The sequence below is a fragment of the Dromiciops gliroides genome, chromosome 2 (genome assembly GCF_019393635.1).
Source record: "Dromiciops gliroides isolate mDroGli1 chromosome 2, mDroGli1.pri, whole genome shotgun sequence".
Classification (NCBI taxonomy): domain Eukaryota; kingdom Metazoa; phylum Chordata; class Mammalia; order Microbiotheria; family Microbiotheriidae; genus Dromiciops; species Dromiciops gliroides.
The window spans coordinates 647,575,450-647,601,134 of NC_057862.1; the positions used below are offsets into that span (position 1 = coordinate 647,575,450).

General features: G+C 36.8%; 1 protein-coding gene across 9 annotated transcripts in view; it reads left to right on the forward strand.

Annotated features, from left to right (window-relative positions):
* ZC3H18 (zinc finger CCCH-type containing 18) overlaps window positions 1-25,685 on the forward strand; it is a 97,578-nt gene that overhangs the window by 22,547 nt on the left and 49,346 nt on the right. For all 9 annotated transcript variants that reach the window (XR_006354743.1, XM_043982548.1, XM_043982547.1 and 6 more), the window contains 5 exons: window positions 851-999; window positions 1,287-1,379; window positions 3,147-3,304; window positions 11,613-11,730; window positions 13,140-13,408. Coding sequence is in view for 8 of the 9 variants with exons in the window: in XM_043982548.1 (XP_043838483.1) it covers window positions 851-999; window positions 1,287-1,379; window positions 3,147-3,304; window positions 11,613-11,730; window positions 13,140-13,408 (787 nt within the window). In the remaining variant the exon portion in view is untranslated. The remainder of the gene's footprint in view (window positions 1-850; window positions 1,000-1,286; window positions 1,380-3,146; window positions 3,305-11,612; window positions 11,731-13,139; window positions 13,409-25,685) is intronic.

Here is a 25,685-nt window from a genome sequence, read left to right on the forward strand (position 1 = left end):
CAGGGCCATCTTCTTGCTTTCCTTTTAACTGCTTACAGAAGCTGATGATCATAGATCCAATGTGCCTAGCACTTGTGCTGAAGCAGGAGGGATGTGATACTTTCCTTCCAGATTATTGCTTATAGGTGGATCTTCATACCTTTGGCAGTTTTTCTTTGGCAAGGGCATGTGTGTTTTAATTTTTTCTCTCTCTTCTCCACTGCCCTTAGTAGCTTAGCACAGTGCTTGGTACTTCCTAAATGCTCGTTGACCTCACTTCCCATATTGAAGGTATAATTTCTAGTATATTATTCATATACTCAGTTTCTTACACATGTAATTCGGTCCTTATATTATAATTCTTAACTATCTATTTAATGAGTATTTTTCATCCTTCAGACCAAATTATGATTAAGAGATAGTTTGTAAGAACTTCAGTTATTTTTTTTTAAAGACAGATGAGGGGGCAGCTAGATGGGTGGCACAGTGGATAAAGCACTGGCCTTGGATTCAGGAGGACCTGAGTTTAAATCTGGCCTTCAAACACTTGACACTTACTAGTTGTGTGACCCTGGGCAAGTCACTTAACCATCATTGCCTCATAAAAAAAAAAGGACAGATGTCTGAGTTTATTGTGCTATTTTTATTTGAAGGTTCATACTAGTAGCTGTAATTCCATACAGGAAAATCAGTTTGAGCTCCAACTGATAGGCTTTAACCAAAAAGGAAGGAATACTTACTTGTGCCTTTAGAGTTTATGAAATACCGTACAGTATCTTGAATTTCTGTATCCTATATAGATCTGTTAGGTAGTAGGATTTTTTAAAAAATAGCTTTGGACAAATTCTTACCTGATTTTATGTTTTTACAGGTCACTGTACATGGGGGATGAATTGTAGGTTTATTCATCCTGGAGTGAATGACAAAGGAAACTATTCTTTGATCACAAAACCAGACCCCTTTCCACCCAATGGTGCACCACCTGTTGGACCTCATCCATTGATGCCTGCCAATCCTTGGGTATGAACTTCCCTTTCCACTAAAGCTTTGTAGATTTGAATAAGAAATTCTGAGATTTATTAGTGTCCCTAAACCTAAATCTGTAGACTTCTCTAGTTGTAAGAAGGCATTTTTGCAGCTTTAGGTGAAATGTTTTTCAAATTCTTGGTTTCTACATCTCAATAGTCTTAGATATCTGATTTATCAAGGTGGCTTTAATGCAAGTTGGGTTACATAAGGCTATATTTGTCATCTCTACTTTCTAGCATCTAATAAAGGTTTAACTTTTTTCGTTAATTTTTTAACAGGGTGGACCAGTTGTTGATGAAATTCTGCCTCCACCACCTCCAGAACCCCCAACAGAGAGTGCCTGGGAGAGAGGACTCCGGCATGCAAAGGAGGTAAAAGGACAGCAGAAAACCTGAAAAGAGAAATGTAGTCTTCTTCATTGCCTAAAATTCATTATTAGCATTTATCTGATCCAGAGAGAATGAAATGAAACACAGTAAAGCCACTGGGAATTATTTTCACACTTCTGTGGACTCATGCTATCCGAATTTGGAGTCAGAGGACCTGGGTTCGAATCCTGCTTCTGCTACTTGCTACCTGTTTGTCACTTCCCTCCCCTCTTTAGGCCTCAGTTTACCCATCTATAAAATATGGGGTTGGACTAGATGATCTTAAAGGTTCTTCCCCGTTCTAAATGCTATAGTTCTAATTGTATCTTTCATTTTAATTTACTTTTTTTTAAAAGAGAAACATAAATAGTATATCCTTAAGTTTTATAGACTTCCTTAGGTCATATGGGCTCATCCCCTGGGAAAGACACACTACAACCTACATAGAAGAGAAGACTAGGCACACTTACTGTTTTGATGTTGTGACTACGTGATGTAGTCACAAGAGCAATGGTTTTGAAATTGAAAGGTCCAAGTCTCAGCTCTAATACTTCCTGTGAGACTGACCATAAACAAATCACTTCGTCTATCTGTGTCTCAGTTTCCTCATCTGCAAAATGGAAATCAAGATAGAATGTCTCAAGGTTATGAGGAAAATATTTGAACATTAAGGCACTATATAAATGAGTTATTACTTGTTCGATATTTGGCTGAAATTAAAACCAAATCCAGTAATTGTCAGGTGTCTTGTGCAAATATACTTTATTAGAAGGTTTTACCTGCTCTTAAACCAAATTTCTACTAAAGAAAATTTGACAAAATACAGTTGACCTACGTCTGTAGCTACAGCCTTACTTAACCTCCAGTGGCTAGGAATCCCCCTCCTCAACTTTCATAAAATTCTTCGCAGTCTCTGTATAGATAAAATGTTATCCCCCTTTTTTGGATGTGACCTCATCTCTGGAAAAACTTGATGAGCAAATTATTCATGGCATTTTTCTACCCTCTATACCTTTTAAAATGTATTTTCCTGTCTTATCTTACTACACTCCTTTTCCTTCTTGCTTCCCCCTTCTTCCCCCACCCCACTTTTTAAAAACTTGAGTGACCTTAACAATTATGTTGACATTTAGCAATTGTTTTGAATAGTTAAGTGTTGGCCCTGTTGTTATGAGCCTTTTTGTCTTCCATTCTAACTCTCTCTTCACTTCATGCTTTTTGCTCCTTGAATATTTTCAGTCTCTTGGCGCAACCACCAAAATATTTATGGGTCATGGTAGGATCTTTGCCTGTTGGAATGTAAGTTAAATCTATGGCTGTGTTTGGTGGGCCTGTCTTGAGAGCTGGATGCAACTCCAGTAGTTTAATCAAGAACTCGATTTGCTTATTTGCTCTAAAAACCAGTAAACATTTAGGATTGTGGGATCTAGATCTGGAAAGGCTTTTAAAGATCTAATCCAAACCCCTCATTTTACAAATGAAACTGAGTCCCAGAGATTTGTGATTTTGTTGGATACTTTTCTGCTCTTTGATTCTTTCACAAAGCTTATAGGCATTAAAAAAAAAAATACCTCCACCATCATGCAGCTTCTGCCTGACTGCTGTGTTAATTTTAGCATCCTTCCCATTTAGGGTCTCTGGGAGTGCTAGATGCCAAACCAGAATACAGGTGATTGCTAATTTTTCCCCTTTCCCTTCCCCCCCATCAGTTATTGTGATAGTATTTTCTTTTTAAATGATTTATATGTTATTTTATTCTTGCAATGGTAGGTATTAAAAAAGGCTACCATTCGAAAAGAGCAGGAGCCTGATTTTGAAGAAAAAAGGTTTACAGTGACCATTGGAGAAGACGAGCGAGAATTTGACAAAGAAAACGAATTTTTCAGAGAATGGAATTATCGGATTACTAGAGATGTCAGAGATACAGCGTAAGAAGTGAAAACCTTTTTTTCTTTAATGATTTGTGGGAAGAAAATGCCAATATATCTTTATGTTATTCTCAGAACTCTTTGGGAGATATTTGGGAGAGGAATTGCTTACCTTCTTTTTTGAAATGTCTATTTATCTGAAAAATACCTGTGCAGTAGTAGTAAGTTGGTAGGTCTAAGTTCATGTGATTACCTAGAGTGTATTAATTTGGTTCTAGTGTAATATGTTATGCATCTCTGAAATGACTTCTGGCTATGTATTAGCAGCAATTGGCTTTTCTTTTATTCAGATTCTGTTAAATAATTATTGGGGCTTTGTGCTGTAGTTGGTGTCCCTTCAGTAAGCCATCTGTTGTTCCCATCGAGCTTGAGAGCATATCTTGTAGTTGCTCCAGGAGCCTTGTGTTCCTTTCTGCTTCCCTCAGCTCTGCATGGTCACATCAGGAAGCAGGAAATCTGTAGAGCTTAACACAAAACACAGAAGGCACAGAGAGCCTTGACTTGGGGGTTGGGTTACAGATCCACTGCCAACCAACACTGCTGCCTTTGTTTCTCTCCACCATGTTGCTAGAAACTTTGATTATGGGAGCGTGCTTTTGGCAGCAAAAAGCTGTTTCTATAGTCTAGTGGGGTCACAGCTTTTCTCTGTGAGTTTATGATTTGTATCACCTCTCAGGCTTAAAAAACACCCCAAAGCCAGGTTTCTGCCAGAGAGAATCATTTTGGTTCATTCTAGTTACTTGGCATAAACTGAAATGCTTTTGACAGTCCAAATTGGTTTGTCAGCACTTCCCAGTTGTAGTTAGTCACTTCTTACCTTTTGTCATGGAAAAATTCATCGTTTATCAACATGAATTATATTCATGAATTTAAATGAAAATAAAAACTTAGAGATGAATGAGACTGATAGATATTTGTCTAGGATTTAGTCATATAACTTTAACTGACCCTTGATTTCTTAAGTATATTTTGAAATGATAATATATGCAAGCATGGCCTCGAGAGATACGTTAATATTCTGTATTTTTAAAAAACCCAACCCGGCAACAAAACTCAGTCCTATCATTTCCCTTTTAATGGCTGAGGCAAAAATGGAAATGAGACTTTTATTTATGCCTGGCACATAGTAGGTTCCTAGGTCTTCTTTGTTGAATAAATAATAAAAGAAAGTGTTGCCTAGGTCTCCTTTTGCTCTCAAAAGAGAGTGGTAAACTATTAGCTTCACCAGATAAGCCCCATACCTACTGTTTGCCTTTTGTCTTTTCTGTTATTAATGATGTGTCAGCCCCCAAGGCCTGATGGAGCAGAGGTGCACTAAAACTTCCTCCAGTTAAATATCTCCTATAGCTGCCTTTGATAATGATAATATAAATTATTTACCCTTATGTACTATTTTAGGGGTTACAAAAATGCTTTCCTCAGGCAGCTAGGTAGGTGGTGCAGTGGATAAAACACCAGCCCTGGATTCAGGAGGACCTGAGTTCAAATCTGGTCTCAGACATTTGACACTTAACTAGCTGTGTGGCCCTGGGCATGTCACTTAACCCTCATTGCGCACCCCCCCCCAAAAAAAAAACCCAAAAAAAACACACAGCTTTCCTCACTACAACCCAGTACTAACATAATTACCCTATTTAACAGATAAAGATACTGGGGTTCAGAGAGAGGCGTTTTACCCAAAGCCACACTGTGTCAGAGCCTCAATTCCTGGATCCCTTGACTTCCAAGCCAAGTGCTCTGTGTAAGGGGCTAAAATTCTAGCTAGTCTGTCTAAAATATCTAATGAGTGGTCACCAATAAATTAGAAGCTTTAGCAAGAGTTAGACTTTTAAACATTTATTAAGGAGAATAAGAATTTGGTGAAGAGAGAGAAAGAGGCCTAGATTCAGCTGTCTATCTCAGTGAGCCAATGTCTCTAGCTCCTCTCCCCTCTGAGGTCCTCCAGAAAGAAAGTGAGAGAGCGAGAGAGCAAGCCTTGCCTCTTTTATAGAAAGTACCCACGAGCAAATGTCACTTCCTGATGCCAAAGAAAACCACATGGCTTGCCCTCAGGCGTCTTCTCTTCATGGCAGAGCTTTCCTACAGTAACTCCCCAGCAGGTGGCGTCACTCCATTCGTTACATCTGTACCATGTTATGTCCAGTGACTATATAGTACTTTCCAAACATTATGAAACTTACTGTGTATATATGTACATACACATATACTCCTAACAGGAACAGGAGCACATGTGACAGTATTCTAGAGTACAAATAATAGTTGAATTTAGGCCATATGGTGTGGGGTTGTTTGTTTGTTTGTTTGTTTGTTGAGGCATTTGGGGTTAAGTGACTTGCCCAAGGTCACACAGCTAGTAAGTGTTAAGTGTCTGAGGATGGCTTTGAACTCAGGTCCTCCTGACTCCAGGGCCAGTGCTCTATCCACTGCGCCACCTACCTGCCCCATGTGTGGGTTTTTAAAAATAATCTAAGATTTTAAAAATCACTTTGGAAAATGGAGAGAATACTATTCGTTTGAATGAACTGATCTAAATTGATGGCTTTTCAACCAGTCTGACATGGACAACTAATTAATGGTGGAAGGTAATATTATAGACACAGTCCTTCCATGTAGGAGCTGCCATCTTGATTCTTGAACTTCAGATTTAAGGTACCATTAGCAGAAGCATCCTAATAGCAAAAAGTATACACAAAAAATAATGTCACCTAAGTAATTCATGTTGATGTCCTGCCCATTTTTAAGTTTAAGATCTCTCGTTTAGCTAAGAAGCTCCTAAAAACTCATAAATCCTTAGAAGTATCTCTGAAAAGAGCTGCACAAACTCCCTGAACCTGGGGAGATATGCTTTCCACCCTGGAAGCAGAATCCTACTTTAACAAAGAGAAGTCAAGAAATAGGCTAGGGAAATGAGCAAACAACAGAAAAAAATTCTGACCTTAGAAAGTTACTATGGTGACAAGGAAGATCAAAATACACCCTCAGAAGAGGATAACAAAATCAAGGCTCCTACATCCAAAGCTTCCAAGAAAAATATAAATTGGTTTCAGGCCATAGAAGGACTCAAAAAGGAGTTTGAAAATAAAGTAAGAGAGGTAGAGAAAAAAATGGGAAAAGAAATGAGAGTGATGCAAGAAAATCATGAAAAAAGAGTCAACAGGAGACAACAACAACAACAACAAAATACTGAAGAAAATAACACCTTAAAAAACAGACTAGGTGAAATGATAAAAGAGGTACAAAAAGTCAGTGAGAAAAGGAATGCCTTGGAAAGCCAAATTGGCCAAATGGAAAAGGAGGCACAAAAGCTCACTAGAGAAAATAACTCCTTAAAAATTAGGATTGAGCAAATGGAAGCTAATGACTATGAGAAATCAAGAAACAATAAAACAAAGCCAGAAGAATGGGGAGGAAAAAAAAGAAGACAATGTGAAATATCTCATTGGAAAAACAACTGACCTGGAATATAGATCCAGGAGAATAGTTTGAAAATTACTGGACTACATGAAAGCCATGATCAAAAAAAAGCCTAGATATCACCTTCCAAGAAATTGTCAAGAAAAACTGCCCTTATATTCTAGAACCAGAGGGTATAAAATAGAAATTGAAAGAATCCACCAGTCACCTCCTGGAAGAGATCCCAAAATGAAAACTCCCAGGAATATTATAGGCAAATTCCAGAGCTCTCAGGTCAAGGAGAAAATATTGGAAGCCATCAGAAGCAATCAATTCAAGTATTGTGGAGCCATAGTCAGGATAACACAAGATTTAGCAGCTTCTATGTTAAAGGATCCGAGGATTTAGAATATGATATTCTAGAGGGCAGAGGAACTGGGATCACAACCAAGAATCATCTGTGTAGCAAAACTGAGTCAAAAATGGGCATTCAATGAAAGAGAGGACTTTTAGGCATTCTTAATGAAAGACCTGAGCTGAATAGAAAATTTGAGTTTCAAATTCAGGGCTCAAGAGGAAGCATTAAAAGGTAAACAGGAAAAAGATCATAAGGGATATTAAAAGATTAAACTGTTTACATTCCTACATGGGAAGATGATACTTGTAATTCATAAGAACTTTCTCATATTAGAGCAGTTGGATGGAATATAAATGAACAACAGGCACAGTTGGGAGTTAAATATGAAGGGATGATATCTTTAAAAAATAAAATGAAGGGGTGAGAGGAATGCATTGGGAGAAAGGAAGAGGGAGAGATGGAATGGGGTAAATTATCTCACATAAAAGAAGCAAGAAGAAGTTTACAGAGGTGGGGGCAGGAGGGATAAGGGAGGTATGGGGAGTGAGTGAACCTTATTCTCCTCAGAATTGGCTCAAATAGGGAATAACATACACACTCAGTTGGGTATAGAAATCTATCTTACCTTGCAGGAAAGTAAGAGGGGAAAGGGATGGGGGAAAGGGAAGTCAGAAGCAAAACACTTTTGAGGAGGGGCAAGGTGAAAGGAAATAGAGAATAGAATAAATGGTGTTGTAGGAAGGGAATAGGATGAGTGAAAATACAGTTATCAATAGTAACTGAAAAAATTTTTGAAGCAGGTTTGTTAAAAGCCTCATTTCTTAAACATAAAGAACTGAGTAAAATTTATTAAAATAAGAGCCATTCTCCAAGTGATAAATGATCAAAAGATATGAACAGTTTTCAGATGAAATAATTAAAGCTATCTATAGTCATATTGAAAAAATGGTCTCACTATTGATTAGAAAGATGAAAATCAATACAGTTCTGGGGTACTACCCCATACCCATTGGATTGGATGATAGAACAGCAGAGGAAAATGACAAGTGTTTTAGGGAGTATGGGGAAAATGAGGCATTAATGTACTGTTGGTGGAGTTGTAAATTGATTCAAGCCATTCTGTAGAACAATTTGGAACTATGGCCGAAGGGCTATAAAACCATGCATATTCTGACCTAGCAATAACACTACTGGGTCATATCCAAAAAAAAAGATAAAAAACAAAAAGAAAAAAGACCTATAAGTACAAAAAATATTTATAGCAATTCTTTTCTGGTGTCAAAGAATTTGAAATTGAGAGAATGCTCATCAGTTGGGGAATGGCTGAACAAATTGTGGTATGTGATTATGACATACTAACTATTGTGCTATAAGAACTGATGAGCAGGATGCTCCCAGAAAAACCTGGAAAGATTTACATAAGCTGATGCATGCCCTATGTTACAAAGTTAATCAGCTATGAATGACTTCGCTATTCTCAACAATACAATGATCAAAGACAACTCTAAAGAACTTATGATGAAAAATGTGATCTATCCCCAGAGAAAGAAGATGGTGTGTGAATATAGATTCTAGCATAATTTTTTTACTTCATTTTCTTGAGAGTTTTAATCTATTTTCTTTCACAACCTAATATGGAAATGTTTTTCATGACTACACATGTATAACTTATATTGAATTACCTTCTTAAAGGGCCAGAGTGGAGAGGGAGAAAGGAAGAGAATTTGGAACACAAAGTTTTAAAAATGGATGTTAAAATTGTTTTTATATGTAATAGGGGAAAAAATAAAATGCTAAATGAACCTTCCCCCCCAAAAAAAGTACATAATTAGGTATAGTTTGGCTATACCTTAAAGTGAAAAACTTCCTTATATGCTTAGCCCTAAAATGTTTGTCTTAAATAAGAACTCTGTGTAAGCATAGTAGATGATATTTGAAACAAATTAGAAATGGCACCATGGGTACATAGTATTTAAAAACTGGCACCAGTGACACAAATGAAAGCATGTAGAACAGATTGGAAGAGGGCATCCCAGCAAGAGCAGAAGTTAAACTGCCATAAATAAATGAATGAATGAATGAATGAATGAATGAATGAATGAATGAATGAATGAATGAGTGGGTAGTTCATCCAAGATTGATCAAAGGGTTTTGTTTTGTTTTTTTGAAAAACAGGACCTGAAGATGGAAGCAAAACTTCCAAGCTGGATTTTCAGTTTGGATTCTCTCTAATTGCCATCAACATTTCCCTCAAATGAAGCATAAGCAGGGGTTTTTAATTAATTAATTTTTTTTATTTTTAGTGAGGCAATTGGGGTTAAGTGACTTGCCCAGGGTCACACAGCTAGTAAGTGTTAAGTGTCTGAGGCCGGATTTGAACTCAGGTACTCCTGATTCCAGGGCCGGTGCTCTATCCACTGCGCCACGTAGCTGCCCCATAAGCAAGGATTTTGAAGATAGCTCTACATTAAGCTAGAAGACTTTTATCTTTTAGATAGTTTGGTGAGGCATGCTTCAGAAAAATAATAAAAAAGTTACTAAGTAGGTTATTTCCTGCTTAAGGAATTTTTAACTTATAATTTATAGCGTAGTTTTACTAGTTGGTGTGTTATGGTTCCACTTAACTTAAGCAAGGTGGCTGCTTTCTGGTTAGTAAACTTTGTCTACTGCTACTATAGAGAAATAAGTGAGAAATTATATCTTCAGGGGGTTTTAGATTCATTTCCAATTTGAGTTTTCAGTTTAAGAGTTCAGATCTAAATTGGGCAACTGATGCCATTTCCAGTTGCTTGTATGGGTAGTAGAAACTCCCAGTAACTAAGATTTCTTGATACCTAGCTGGGTGTTTCTAGGTCTTGAGCAAGTAAGCAGGTTGTTGCAAGTGAGTGAATCATATGGGTTGTTGTAAAACCAGACCTGTTCTTTCTTCTTTCATCTCTTCTATTGTCATACTTCCTTCTGTTCTTACTTACTAGTAGCTGGAGGACATAAGTGACTCAAGCATTGCCTGTGGCTTCTTGTTTAGAAAAACCTTATTTTTTCCTTCATTTCTCCTAACTCTTTGAGTTTCATCACCAGTATTGATTCTTTTCATCAGCTATACCAGTGATTGGTGTGTTCTAAGCATTGTGCTATTGGCTTCACAGATGAAGTATCTAAAGGTATCCCTGCTCTCAAAAGAGTTAACAGTCTATCAGGAGATACATATACAAATAACTAATGGGAGGCAGAATGTGATCAGAAAAAAAGAATGGGCCTGACGTTCTATGCTGTGAAAAACTTGAAGGATATATTTCTTAGAGCTGAGTGGGGAAAGAGGAAGGCTTCGTGCAATGACTCCTTAGTTGTGTCTTGAAGGAGGGAGAAACTTTCTTCCCCTTCCTTCCTAGTCTTATCACCAGTGGATGCTGAAGTGCTGAGGTTTGGAAAGTTAGGTTGGTGCCAGCTTTTATCAGGTCCTGGAATGTCAGAACAAGGGATTTAGGACTATCCTATACACACTTGGGAAACCACTAAAGCTTCTTATTATTATTGTGGTGGTGGTGATTGCAGTTCTTTTTACCAGATGAGGGACATGATTAAATCCCAGGATTCAAGTATTAGGTATATTACGCAGGCAGTGGTTAAAAGGGCAAGGTAGAGAAGTAAAAATGCTCAGTGCCATAGACCCAGTTAGGAGACTATTGTATTCCAGGATAAGAGCTTGTGCTACAGTGGTTGCTTTGGGAGAAGAAGGAAGGGGATTACATTTGCAAAATATCAAAGAGGTAGAATTAGCAATATTTGACAGAAGTGTATTAGATGGCAATGTTAGGGGAAAGATTAGGAAGGAGGGAAGAGTTTATTTAAGGTTCAGGCCTAGGTTACTGAGGCAATAATGGTGTAATCCAGACTAGAGTTCCAGAAAGATGTCAGAACAGAATACAGATTTCAAAGTCATCTAAAATAAGATAATAATTGAAGCCATGGGTATGATTAAGAACACTAAGGAACAGTTGGAGATAGATTCATCTCTTCCCCCAGTTAAAAAGAGGGAAAAAAGATTACTGGATCAGAGATCCTTTAAGATTCCAGTCAATTGGTTGAAAACCCCAAAGTGGGCATCATGTTGCTTGCTTTCTCAAAGGGGTTGGGGGTGGGGGGAATCTAAATAAATAAATAATTAAACAAAAGCACCTGCTTAATTAAGAAGATCTACTTGCTTTATGTCCTGGCTTATCTCAAATTCCACTTGTGGAAGGAAGCCTTCCTTGATTACTCTAGTCATTTCGATTTAGTTTTCCAGTTCTAGTGCTTATCGTCCATACTATATACTGAGTACTATATTATAGACTTTCTTATTATCTGATTGTTTTATATGTATGTTGCTTGTCTCTCCAGTTGGACATAGGCATTTTGTGGTTGGGGTTCATAATTTCATTTGTGTCTTCCATAGCATACAGTACAATTAGGCACTGTAGGTTCTGAGTAAATGCTTGTTTATTCATAATGTTGCATGCAGATTTTTTCCTCCATCCTACAAGTAGAATTTATTTTCAGTCTTTTTTTTTCCTTCAGACTTGAACCTTATTCAGATCCTTATTATGATTATGAAATAGAACGGTTTTGGCGTGGTGGACAATATGAGAACTTCAGAGTGCAATACACAGAAACGGAACCATATCATAATTATCGAGTAAGTATGACAGTCAAATTTCAACAATAGAATATACGTTTTTAAACTTTTTGCTTTCTTGTATATTGTGGGCCTTTTTATTTTTCATTATAATTTTACTCTTTTTTTGTATAAGATTTATTTGAATTTTATTGGCAGAGTGTCAAAATTATCACACTAAAATGAATGTCCAGAATTTCTACTTAAAATTCATTCAGGGGGCAGCTAGGTGGCGCAGTGGATAGAGCACTGGCCCTGGAGTCAGTGCCTCAGACACTTGACACTAGCTGTGTGACCCCGGGCAAGTCACAACCCCCATTGCCCTGAAAAAAAAAAAAAATTCATTCAGACCTTTCCAATCCTAAATTTGTGGTGGGTACCACAAAGTACTAAATATTGTCACTAAATACTATTAACTAATTATTAGTTATCATTCATTCTCATCTCATTATAGCCAGTTTGTAGATCTGAGTTGTGAACACTTTTTTTCTTGGGATAAATTAAATATTTCAAACTGTATTTCTTATATTTTAAAAGCTGCATAATTTAAACTCAGCTAGTTCAGATTGATTTTGTAGTCTAAATCTGTGAATAACTCATCCATGGCCAGATACTTGCAGGTTGTTCATAATTCATCTATCATCTTGAATTGTGATATGCCTAGCTAAAATTTAGCTAGAAGCTATTGCCATTGTCAGATATATTATCCTCACCAGCATGACTTATTATTATTATTACAAAATACTATTACAGTATTATTACAAAATATTATTATAAAGTAGTGGGCTTTCAAAACAAAAGTTAGAATACATAACAAAAGTAATTTTAATTTGGCCTGATGACCACATAGAAAAGGGATGGCTATCCTTAGTGTTAGGGAAAAACTCTTTTGGTTAGCTTTGTTCTTGTCCTAGCTGTCGAGGCTGGATGCTCTAATGCAGTGAGACAAAGTCCATCTTTTAGGGACCAGAAGGAGTCTCTTAGAACACTAGGTAGAAAGCTTCCTCTCATTTTCTGAAAAGATGAATGGCCATGATAAGGATGTACATGCTCTGGAAAGAGATCACTGCAAGGCAATATAAAACCAGTTCCTTTCATTTATGCAGTGGTTTGAATTGAAAATGAGGGAGCACTTCATCATGGTTCCTGTACCATGATAGACTTGAACATTTTAGAATCCGAATAGAGAAAAGTTCCAAAATAGTATCCTGGTGCTACTCCAAAGGGCTGGATAGGATCCAATCTTTGTACAAATCTTGTTTAATGTTTCATCCATTCCTTAACATTGTGCCCAGCAACAACATCATTGTTCCCTGTTTTCTCAGAGGAAACTTCAAAATTTAATTACCATTTGAAATTATAAACTTTGTTTCTTTCATAATCAAGTAAATTTGTTTAAATAATTGTGTTGTATATTTTTTTTAACTCAGGAAAGAGAAAGGGAGCGAGAGAGAGAAAATAGACAGAGAGAACGGGAACGGGAACGTGAGAGAGACCGAGAAAGGGAACGGCGGCAAAGGGAGAGAGAGCGAGAAAGAGAACGAGAACGGGACAAAGAACGCCAACGGAGGAAAGAAGAGTGGGAACGAGAACGAGCCAAGAGAGATGAAAAAGATAGACAGCACAGAGACCGGGACAGAGAAAAAGAGCGAGAAAAAGAAAAGGAAAAGCCAAAACCTAGGTCCCCTCAGCCACCAAGGTAGGACATTTCCCGAGTACTTTGGGGGAAGGGGCAAGTAAGGCTTGAGTATTTGCCACCTTGGGGCAGTGAAGGGGTACAGTGGAGGGAGCCCTAGCCCTGGAGTCAGGGGGACCTGAGTTCAAATCCGGTCTCAGACACTTGACACTTACTAGCTGTGTGACCCTGGGCAAGTCACTTAACCCTCATTGCCTTGCCAAAAAAAAAAGAAGAAAAAGAAAAACAAAGGTATTTGACACTTTTTTCAGTAGATTGGATATTGCAGATGAGACAGTCGTTCCTCTTCTATGTTCCCTAGGACAAAATACTGTTTTATTCTTTTTGGACAATAAGTGGTGCTAAAGAAGATTAAAATACACTACAGTGCTTTGGGGGGTTTTGGGGGGGGGGGTTGTTTGTTTGTTTTAAGTAGAGAGTCTTTAACTTAAGAGTAATTTAGCATTTCATTTTTTCATGGCTAAAGTAGTTGTAGCTGGGAGATCCGGGAAGTTTTTTCCAGACCCTTTTTCTTTAAGTTTTTTTGCCATTTATACTGTAGTGTCTTCATATATAATAATCAGTATAACCTGATGATTACTTTACTAGCCAATCCTCTAGGACTTATAACATTCATTCCAATTTGAGAGCCTATGATCCTCTATTTGCTTCCTTGAATATGAAAATAGACTATGTAACAAGTAATGGATTTATAAAAATAAGTATATTGGTGTGGTTTTTTTGTTGTTTTAAAAACCCTTTGAACTCTAAAAATGCTACATAAAATACTTTTATGATATGTTAAAACTCAAGGTGTGATCATATAATATTTTGTAATTACATAGTATTGAAGGCAATATTCATGTAACTTCCGGGGGAAGAAGTTATAATAGGGAATAATTGGGTTGATGTCTGGGGGATTCATCCAGACCATCAATTTCCCCACTATTGAAATTTGTCATCCTTGAAATTTTTTGTGATTCATCTCCAAGTCAGCAGTTCTCCTGTCTCCTTTCTAAAACTGTTATTGTCATTATGTTCTTTTCATCTTGTGGTAAAATCTTGAGTACTTTAAAACTTAGTTCAAGGAATAGTTTAGGAGCTCTTGGTCTAGATTCTAAATAATTATCAATGTGCTAGGTTTGGAGTGAGACCTGGGTTCACACATCCTACTTTAGAAACCTGCTATGGTAAGCTTAGGGCCTCTAAGTAGTGTAGTGTACAGAACACTGGACTTGGAATGAGGAAGATTCATCTTCCTGAGTTTAAATCCATTCTCAGAGACACTTTACTAGCAGTATGGCCCTGGGCAAGACACTTAACCCTGTTTGCCTCAGTTTCCTCATCTGTTGAGTGACCTGGAAAAGGAAACGGCAAACCACTCCAGTATCTGCTAAGAAAAACCCATATTGGGGCCCAAAGAGTCAGGCATAACTGAAATAACTCATCAACAACGGTGAGCTCATGGCCAAAGTGCTTCTGCATCTGAATTTTCTCTTCTGCAAAATAAGAAAAATACACTTCCTGTTGCACAAAATTGTTAAAAGTAAAGCACTGGGGGCAGCTAGGTGGCGCAGTGGATAGAGCACCGGCCCTGGATTCAGGAGTACCTGAGTTCAAATCCGGCCTCAGACACTTAACACTTACTAGCTGTGTGACCCTGGGCAAGTCACTTAACCCCAATTGCCTCACTAAAAAAAAAAATAATAAAAAAAAAAAATAAAATAAAAGTAAAGCACTACACAAAGGAAAGCTCTGAGTGATAGAAATGAAGGATAATGTGCCTAGATGAACCCCATTATCTTCTAAGTTTAGTTATGCAAAATTAGAATCTAACTTTCTAAATGGGGGGGTGAAACCTCTGCAATATATATCCAGTCAAGCAGAACAAATCCCCAGGTTGGCCATGTCCGAAAATATGTGTCTTACTCTGCCTATCTAGTCCATCACCTCTCTCTCTGGAGGGAAGCAGCATTCTGAGTCATAGTTGATCATCGCATTGGTCAGAGTTTCTAGTCTTTCAAAATATACATTTTTTACAGTGTTGTTGTTGTAGTATAAATTATTCTGCTCACTTCACTCCATATCAATTCAGAGTGAGGTTCAAGTGACATCTACTTCCCCTGCCCTTTCCTCATTTGTATAGGTTTCTATCTGTGCCCCTTGATTATGTGAGGAAATACGTTCATCCCTCCTATTCCTCTCCTTTCTTTTTTATTGTATGCTTCCCCCCTCCCACGTCTCCTTCTCTTTTTGCAAGGTAATCACAACATAACACAAATTAATCCCAAAACAACCATCTTATTGGACTCCCTCTGTGATTCCACAGGACATTATAGATATCAGGATGCTTTTATCATTTCTCTCCTCATTAGAATGCAGACACTTCATCTTTATTGGTCACTTGTATTCTCTTTTACTCCTGTGTTTATATTTCAAAGTTTCTACTCAACTGTAATCTTTTATCAGGAATGCTTGGAAGTCCTTTTTCATTAAAAGTCCATTTTCCCCCTGTAGGATTACATTGTTTTCCTAGGTGAGTTATTCTTGGTTATAAGCTTTTGCCTTTGTTTTCTATATTATTTGCTCCTTTATAATGGTAGCTGCTAAATCTTGTGAGATTCTAACTGTAGTTCCTCAGTACTTGAACTCTTTTTCTCTGACTACTTAAAGTATTTTTTTTCTTTGACCTTGATACTATGGATTTTTTTCTATGATGTTCCTGCAAATTTTCATTTGGGGATTTCTTTCAGGCGGTTACTGATGCTAGGTAGTCTCCCGTTGGTAAACTTCCACTTTCTCCTTTATTTGTGACTTATCCGTCCTGTTGTAATCTTCTTTCAGTAGTTTTCTGCCAAAGTGCGATCAATCGCTTTAATTCACTGACTCTCTTGCCAGCTATTGAGACAGCCAATTCTAGATTCTGGGAGTCAGATGAGGTATAGATTGGGATCTTAACTCATAACCCTTGCTCTCTAGCCTTTCTCCCTGTTCTATTCAAAATTTCCTCATCACCTCCTAGACATAAAAATAGCTCACCTAATTCATCATGAGTTGGCAGACCACCAACTGCTATTTTGCCTGAATTGGCTTAGGCGGCATGATACCAATGTGTTTGGCTCAGAGACAGAAGAGTAAACTTGATGTATGTCCAAGACTTACTTCTGTTTTTCAGGTCCAAGCAAAAAGCTAATGAATGTTCAGTCCTTGAATTCTGATTGAATTCTAGAACTGTTCAAAGTGGTTTCTGACATCCCTATGGGTTTGAAAATTATGATAGAAGATTTCTTTTTTTTTTTTTTTAAGTGAGGCAATTGGGGTTAAGCGACTTGCCCAGGGTCACACAGCTAGTAAGTGTTATGTATCTGAGGCCGGATTTGAACTCAGGTACTCCTGACTCCAGGGCCGGTGCTCTATCCATTGCACCACCCAGCTGCCCCGATAGAAGATTTCTTGAAATCAGTTGATATTTTTCACAGTCCATTACTTGAAGGTTTGCGAGTTATCTCTGTATGGCTCACTTAACTCAATAGGCATCTTCCATATTTAAATTAAATCATATCATGGTTGTTTTAGGAGAGCTCCCTACTTAAGGAAACACTATGATGACAAAACCTTTTGTAATTAAAAAAAAATTACCTTCTAGGGTTTGGGGGGGTTTGTTTTTTGGGGTTTTTTTTTTTGGTTTCTTGTTGTTAACATTTTCATAAATAGTAAAAACTTCCTTAATTTATTCATTAATTTGTGACAACTTAGAAGCTGGGTGAAATTTAACTTTTGCATGTCCTATAAAAACATAATTGTAAGGGCTCAGGAGTCTTAACAGCTGAGTTTCTGTTTGTAATTAGAAATCTTTTTAGTATGTTCCCCTTCCCTTAAAAATGTGGCATTTCCAATTTGGCTTTTTAAGTCAGAAGAATTTTTTAAAAAACTTTTGGAGACGGTGTATTCCATTTTATTCATATTTAAAATTCTTTTAAGAATTCTTAACTACTTTGAATAAAGGAATAGAAATAAAACTATGCAAAAAAAAATGGAGAGAACCAACTCCGTTTTTTTAATTTACCAAGAGCATGAATTTTAACATTATGTGTCCTAATGAAGTTAGCATGATACACGGGCAGATGGTTTAATTACAGAATCTCCTAGGAGATTTGGATCCACCACTTTCACTTTTGTGTCCATGCCTTCCTGAATTATCAGTAGAGTCTTGTGGGGTTTTTATACATCAAGATTTTCAGAATTAAGAATACAAGCTTAAGGGGCAGCTAGGTGGCGCAGTGGTTAGAGCACCGGCCCTGGAGTCAGGAGTACCTGAGTTCAAATCCAGCCTCAGACACTTAACACTTACTAGCTATATGACCCTGGGCAAGTCACTTAACCCCAATTGCCTCACTAAAAAAAAAGAAAAGAAAAAGAAAAAAAAAGAATACAAGCTTAATAGAAATGCCCTTGACTAGAAATTCTAGTCCAGGTTCTGCCACAAATTAGTGCTGTGTGACTCTGATTAAGGCTGCTTAAACTTTCTGGAATGTCCCTTCTGACCTAAACCCTACAACTTGAATCTGCAAGTTGTGTTTCTGTTAATTATCCATTATATTCTCTTAACATTGATTATTGATATGATTGCTCCATATACATAAACTATATATTATCTCATTGATATGATTTAATTTAAATATGGAAGATGCCTATTGAGTTAAGTGAGACATACAAATATTTCAATTTCAGTGACATTTCAGATTTTAGGACCTATTACCCTAATTTAGCTGAACCTTTTATTCTCAAAGGGCTAGATTTTCAGCTGGATGAACATTTCCAAAAGCATACTGTTATTTCCTTTGATCACCCAGGTTTGTAACAAATTATCTTTTTTATCATAGACTTTTATGATGAAATTTTTTATTATGAACAAACATGAACATTTCAGTAGAGCAATGACTTTAAGGTATCTCATTTATGTTGCAAACATGCCTTTCTAATCATCCTTGCAAGATAAGTTAAACTTCTCAAAAGTTCTCTGACATATAGGTATTTTGATTGCTAGTATGATTAAAGCATTTTTTCATGTTCTATTCATCTACAAAGAGGAAAATTATATCCCCTAGAAAATGTGCTACACTTGAAATAAGTGCAAGGATTTTGTCAGATCCGAATTAGCATCTGTTATACAGCTTTATCCAAGTGTTTCCTGTGGTGCATCTAAGAATCTCCAAGTATCCTAGCATTCACTAGTACCATCCTGAACTTAGCTCTTCTTTGTTTCCACCTATTAAAAGGATAAATGATATATTGTGGCAACATGTTAGAGAATAAGCAACAGAAACATTATTTTCAAAATCACAATCGACTTTAAACCAAATAGATGATAATACTTATTTATAGTCTTCACCAGTCTATTTACTGGGAGCAGCTAGGTGGCACAGTAGATAAAGCACCAGCCCTGGATTCAGGAGGACATGAGTTCAAATCCAGCCTCGGACAGTTGACACTAGCTGTGTGACCCTGGGCAAGTCACTTAACCTTCATTGCCCAGCAAAACAAAACAAAAAAACCAAAAACCTAGTCTATTTACTTTTAATTCTTTCAGGCAGACTCTAAACCAGTAGGAATCTTTTAAATCACAAAACTTAAGTATGTCTCTTAATCCCAAGAAGGTAAACTCCTGAAATGCAGTGAGAGGAACACACACAAAATATAAATGCATCGCATACTCCCCTACTTTGAAACATTAGATCCAGATATTAACTCAATTAGCATTAGAGTTGACCCTCAAGTAGAGGGCAGATATAAAGAAAATATGAACCTGATAATGGACTACCTTGTCTCTTGTCTGAAGATGTCAAGTTTAAAGATACTTGATCACAAGATTGGCTGCAAGGTAGTGAAATTTTTGACCTTAGCAATTTTTTAAACCCACCTAAGTGGTTAGAAATCTTATAATCTGAATCAATGACTCAGACCAATGAAATCACAAATCTTTTTTTTAATAATAAACATTTTTATTTAAAGTTTTGAGTTCCAAATTTTATCCCTCCTTCCCTTCTCCCACTCCCCAGGCAGTAAGCAATCAGATATAGGCTATATATGTGCAATTATGTAAAACATTACCATATTAGTCATTTTGTATAAGAAAACTTGAATAAAAGACAAAAAAATGAAAGAAAGTGAAAAAATAGCTTGCTTCAGCCTGTGTTCAATCAATATCAGTTCTTTCTTTGGAGGTGGATAGCACGTTTCATCATTAGTCCTTTGGGATTGTCTTGGATCATTGTCTTGCTAAGAATAGTTAAGTCATTGACAGTTCTTCATCGAACAATATTGCTGTCACTGCACAGTGTTCTGGTTCTGCTCACTTCACTATACATGTATTTATATAAGTCTTTCCAGGCCTTTCTGAAATCATCCTGTTTGTCATTTCTTATAGCACAATAATATTCCACCACCATCATATATTACAGCTTGTTTAGCCATTCCCCAATTGATGAGCATTCCTTTAATTTCCAATTCTTAGCCACCACAAAAAGAGCTGCTATAAATATTTTTGTACAAATAGGTCTTTTTATCTTTTTAGGGATGTCTTTGGGCTATAAACCTAACAGTGGTATTGCTGGATCAAAGGGTATGCACAGTTTTATAGCCCTTTGGGCATAGTTCCAAATTATTCTCCAAAATGGTTGGGTCTTTTCACAGCTTCACCAACAGTGGATTAGAGTCCCAGTTTTCCCACATCTCCTCCAACATCCAACATTTTCCCTTTTTGTTATATTTGCCACTCTGGGATACCTCAGAGTTGTTTTAATTTGTATTTTTCTGATCAATAGTAATCTAAAGCATATTTTCATATGACTATAGGTAGCTTTGATTTCTTGTCTGAAAACTTCCTGTTCATATCCTTTGACCATTTATCAGTTGGGGAATGACTTGTATTTTTATAAATTTGACTCAGTTCTCTATATAATTGAGAAATGAGGCCTTTATCAGAGATACTTATTTCAAAAATTCTTTCCCAGTTTTCTGCTTCCCTTATAATCTTGGTTACATTAGTTTTGTGTAAGAACTTTTTAATTTTATAAAATCAAAATTACCTATTTTACATTTTGTATTGCTGTTCATATTTAATTTGCTTATGGTATTACCCTTCATGTGTAAATCATGTACCCATTTTGACCTTATTTTTAGTATTTGGAGTGAGACATTGGTCCATACCTAGTTTCTACTATACTGTTTTCCAGTTTTCCTAGTAGTTTTTGTCAAATAATGAGTTTTTGTTCCAAAGGCTTGGATCTTTGGGTTTATCATATGCTAGATTACTATAGTAATTTATTATAATATAATTTGTATCTATTCTAGTCCATTGATCTTCCTCTCTGTTTTTTAGCCAGTACCAGATTGTTTTGATGATTACCACTTTATGATACAGTTTGAGATTTGGAACTGCTAGAATACCTTTCTCATTTTTTTTTTATTGATTCCCTGGATAATCCTTGAGCTTTTGTTCTTTCAGATGATTTTTATTATTTTTTTCTAGATCTATAAAATATATTTTGATAGTTTGATTGGTATAGCACTAAATAAATTAATTTAGGTAGGATTGTCATTTTCATTATATTAGCTCAGTCTACCCATGAGCAATTAATATTTTTACCAATTGTTCAGATCTGACTTTATTTGTGTGAAAAACATTTTATAGTTCTGGTCATCTGGTTCCTGGGTTTGTCTTGGCAGTAGATTCCTGAGTATTTTATTTTGTCTACAATTATTTTATTTTTTATTCTATTTATTTATTTATTTTGGTGAGGCAGTTGGGGTTAAGTGACCTGCCCAGGGTCTCACAGCTAGTGTTAAGTGTCTGAGGCTGGATTTGAACTCAGATCCTCCTGAATCCAGGGCCAGTGCTCTATCTACTGCGCCACCTAGCTGCCCCATCTATAGTTATTTTAAATGAAATTTCTCTTTCTATATATTATTGCTGGACTTTCTTGGCAATATATAGAAATGCTGATGATTTATGTGGGTTTATTTTGTATCCTGAAACTTTGCTAAAGTAGTTTTTTAGTTGACTCTAGGATTTTCTAAGTATAACAACATATCATCTGCAAAGAGTGATAATTTTGTTTTCTCATTACCTATTCTAGTTATTTTAATTTTTTTCTTCACTTATTGCTATAGTTAACATTTCTAATACAATATTAAATAATAGAGGTGATAATGAGCATCCTTGCTTCACCCCTGTTTGTATTGGGAAGGCTTATCTCCATCACAGATAATGAAATCACAAATCTTTGAGAAGTATCACTAAAGAAATGTAAGGTGGGGGATAAGTCAGTAAATGTTCCTCTAAACTTAGGGTTCTTTTTTTTTTTTTTTTTTTTTTTTTTTTTTTTTTTTTTTGCTGGGCAGTGAGGGTTAAGCAACTTGCCCAGGGTCACACAGCTAGTAAGTGTCAAGCGTCTGAGGCCAGATTTGAACTCAGGTCTTCCTGAATTCAGGGTCAGTGCTTTATCCACTACGCCACCTAGCTGCCCCCTAAACCTAGGGTTCTTAACCTGAGATCCCTGAACTTGTTTTTCTTTTATATTTTGATAACTTTATTTCATTCTATTTGGTTTCCTTTTCAGTCCTTTGTATTTTAGTTTACATATTAAAAAACCTCTCCACCCATATAATTAAAAGAAGTGGTTTTGACTGATTGCCATGTGAGTCATGGACCTTCAGAAAAGGTTAACCAAAAAAAAAGCTTCACTTTAAAATATTTGCTGTAATTTGACCCTCATTTTTTCCTAATCTCCCTACTTGGAATGTTTTGTTGTTGTTGTTCATTTGCTTCAGTTCTGTCTAACTTTTCATGACCCTATTTGGGGGTTTCATGGCAAAGATAAGTGGTTTTCCATTTCCTTTTCCAGATCACTTTACAAATGAAGAAGCTGAAGCAAACAGGGTTAAGTGACTTGTTCAGGGTCACACAGCAAATAAGCGTCTGAGGCTAGATTTGAACTCAGGAAGATGAGTCTTCCTGACTCCAGACCCAGCATTCTATGCACTGTGGCACCTCCTAGCTGCCCCATTTAGAATGTTTATTTTAGAGCTGTTCTCACTTTCTTCCTTCTAGACTATTTTACTAGTTCCTTTTCTCTTCCCTGATTGCTCTGCTCTAGGATATAGCTGGTAAGTTTATATTGTTTGTACTTCCACTTTGAGAATTTCTTACTATCATTTTCTCATCTTGCCCGGTATTGATTCCAACTTATTCTTTGTTTTATTAAAAAACAATATTTGAACATCAGTACAACCATTTGTTTACATTTGAAATTATTATCAACACATAAAGTAACACCATTTCAATCTCTTTTAGTCTCAGTCAGAATACTTTGTCAAATTTTCTTATTCTGCATTTTTCATTTTGTGATACTCAATAAATCTATATTTCTTTGTATAAGCAATACAAAGGTTTCAGTCCATGTAACCTTAGTGTAATAACCTACCCCTTACTATCACTTACTTCACATATCAAATAGCTAGATCTTTCTGTTTCTGCCTCTGTACCATCTATCACATCTATACCTTCTTTATCCATATATCTACTATTCTACTTAAGTCCTTATCTGTAGCCTGAACTATTGCAATAGCCTCCTAACTGGTCTCCATTTTCTAAACCAGTGTTTTTCCTGAAGCAAAATTTTTTGCTTCTTTAAAAATATTTTACTTTTTATTATGTTCTCCTGCACTTTTTATTATGTTCTCCTTTTGCTCCATTCACTTCTTTCTCATGATTTGGTATTGAGTTCACAAGATTTTGACACATTCTTTAATTATTCATCATGATGAAATCATTGACTACATGGAATAGTAAGCATACCTTCTACAGGCAGTTCCTTTTTCCCAAGTCCAACAGTTTAAATCAACCAAGTACATAGGCAGTTGAATTATTTTTCTCTCTCTCTCTCTCTCTCTCTCTCTCTCTTTCTCTCTCTGGGATAAATATGTACCATAATTTAGTTTTCCCTCAGTGGGGACAAGACTTCCACTCCCCCAAGCACATTTTGGAGTGGAAGTTTTATAGTCTGATGAAGGTGCCCCAATCTTACCTACCCACCTGTACTTTTTCTGACAGTAGTTTTGGTATAGCCTTGAATGAAAAGTGAGCTTCATCAGTAAAATGTATCTTCTCAGTCGTGAGTACTCCAGCTTTTATGTTGGTTTGCCTGTGACAAGAGGTTTTTCTTCGTAGAAACAGCAGCTATTTGTTTTTAAATTATTCTTGATGTTTGTTCCTCCAAGTTCAGGAAGCCTATACTAGACAACAGATGTATCAATAACAACCCTTCCACCTGCCAGGTCTCTCTGAAGGTCTTTTCCTGTTTTCAGAGGATTAATTAGGCTTTTGTGCTTCAACAGTTTCAGTTCTTGGTGGTGTTTTTCATTTTCAGCCTCTCTTTGCTTTGAGCTTTAGGACAACTGATACTGTTTTGTTGTGAGTTTGAATGATTTTGGAAAAGCTTAACTTCCTCACACCAGCAGCTACTACACTATCTCTAACAGTTATTGACGTATGCTCTTAAAAGCTACAACTTTTGCATATGTCCTTTGAATAACATCCATTCTTTTCTTTTTGTTGTTGGGTTTTTTGTTTGGTTTGTTTGGTGTGTTTGCGGGGCAATGGGGGTTAAGTGACTTGCCCAGGGTCACACAGCTAGTAAGTGTTAAGTGTCTGAGGCCGGATTTGAACTCAGGTACTCCTGACTCCAGGGCCGGTGCTCTATCCACTGCACCACCTAGCTGCCCCTGATAATATCCATTCTTAAAAACCAAACCAAAGAGAGTAGTGAAATGTGTGTTTGGCATGAAATATGACACTCAGCTGATAAAACTGACTAAAAAAGCCAATTCAATCCAATTTCATCTGGTCAAGATCAGACATTCTGAGCCACTTTAGTGTAAGTACATGTGTGACTATTCATGTCACAAAAGAAATCATACCAAAAGTTGTTTGTCCTTTGTTCCCAAAGAAAACCATGACATCAGGTAGGTGATGTCATGACTTGCCATGAATTGGATTTAAGTGAAGGAGGGCTGTGCAGAGTCACCAGCCTCACTCTCTCCTCCAGAGCCATCTGGGTGTAGTTGTTAGATAGATATCTATATCTATCAGGACTAGAGATGGCCCTGGATGTTTAAGACAATGGGGGGGGGCAGGGGAGCAGCTAGGTGGCTCAGTGGATAAAGCACCGGCCCGGGATTCCAGAGGACTTGAGTTCAAATCCGGCCTCAGACCCTTGACACTTACTAGCTGTGTGACCCTGGGCAAGTCACTTGACCCTCATTGTTCTGCAAAAAATAATAAGACAATTGGGGTTAAGTAACTTTCCCAGGGTCATACAATTAATTAAGTGTCCAAGGTGAGATTTGAACTCAGCTCCTCCTAACTTTAGGGCCCGTGTGCTATCCACAGTACCACCTAGTTGCTCCCATATAATAAGTATTTCTTCTTCCATACCCAAAGTATTGCTTCTTCCAAGTAATTTACACCCTGAGCCATTTTCTCTACATAGCATGTACATGTGCTTCCTCCATTAAATATAAGTTCCTTGAGGTCAGGGACTGTTCTGCTTTTGTCTTTTGTTCCTGCAAATAGCCTGATGCCTGGCACATAGTAGTTGCTTAATAAATGCTTGTTTAATTGAAGAATATGTTTATTTTTGTAACAGTTACTGTATACTGTTAGGTGGCCCTCCAAACGGATTTTGGAAATTTATAGTTCTAACAGTAATGAATACACAAACATAGTTCTCCACAGCCCCCCACCCCCCATTTAGTTTTCCTGCTTTTTAATTGTTTTTGATCAATGTGAGGGAGTACCTGAGAGTTTTTTAAATTTGTATTTCTTTGATTATTAGTGAGGTTGGGCATTCTTCAAGGAATTATTAAAAATGAATTTCTTATTTCAAAAATTATTCTTACCCTTTGACATTTTTGCCCATCATGGACTGAAAATAACCACTCAATTTTAATAGTTCCTCATATATCTTGGGATAGCTAGGTGGCACAGTAGATAGAATGCCAGACCTGGAGTCAGGAAGACTTATCTTCCTGAGTTCAGACCTGGCTGTGTGACCCTGCCTGGGCAAGTAACTTAACCCTGTTTACCTCCGTTTCCTTATCTGTAAAATGAGCTAGAGAAGGAAATGACAAACTAATCTGTTATCTTTGCCAAGAAAAGCCTAAATGGAATCAAGACGAGTTTGTCACAGCTAAACAACTAAACATTAACAACAAAGAATTTTAGGATGTCAAGTTTTTA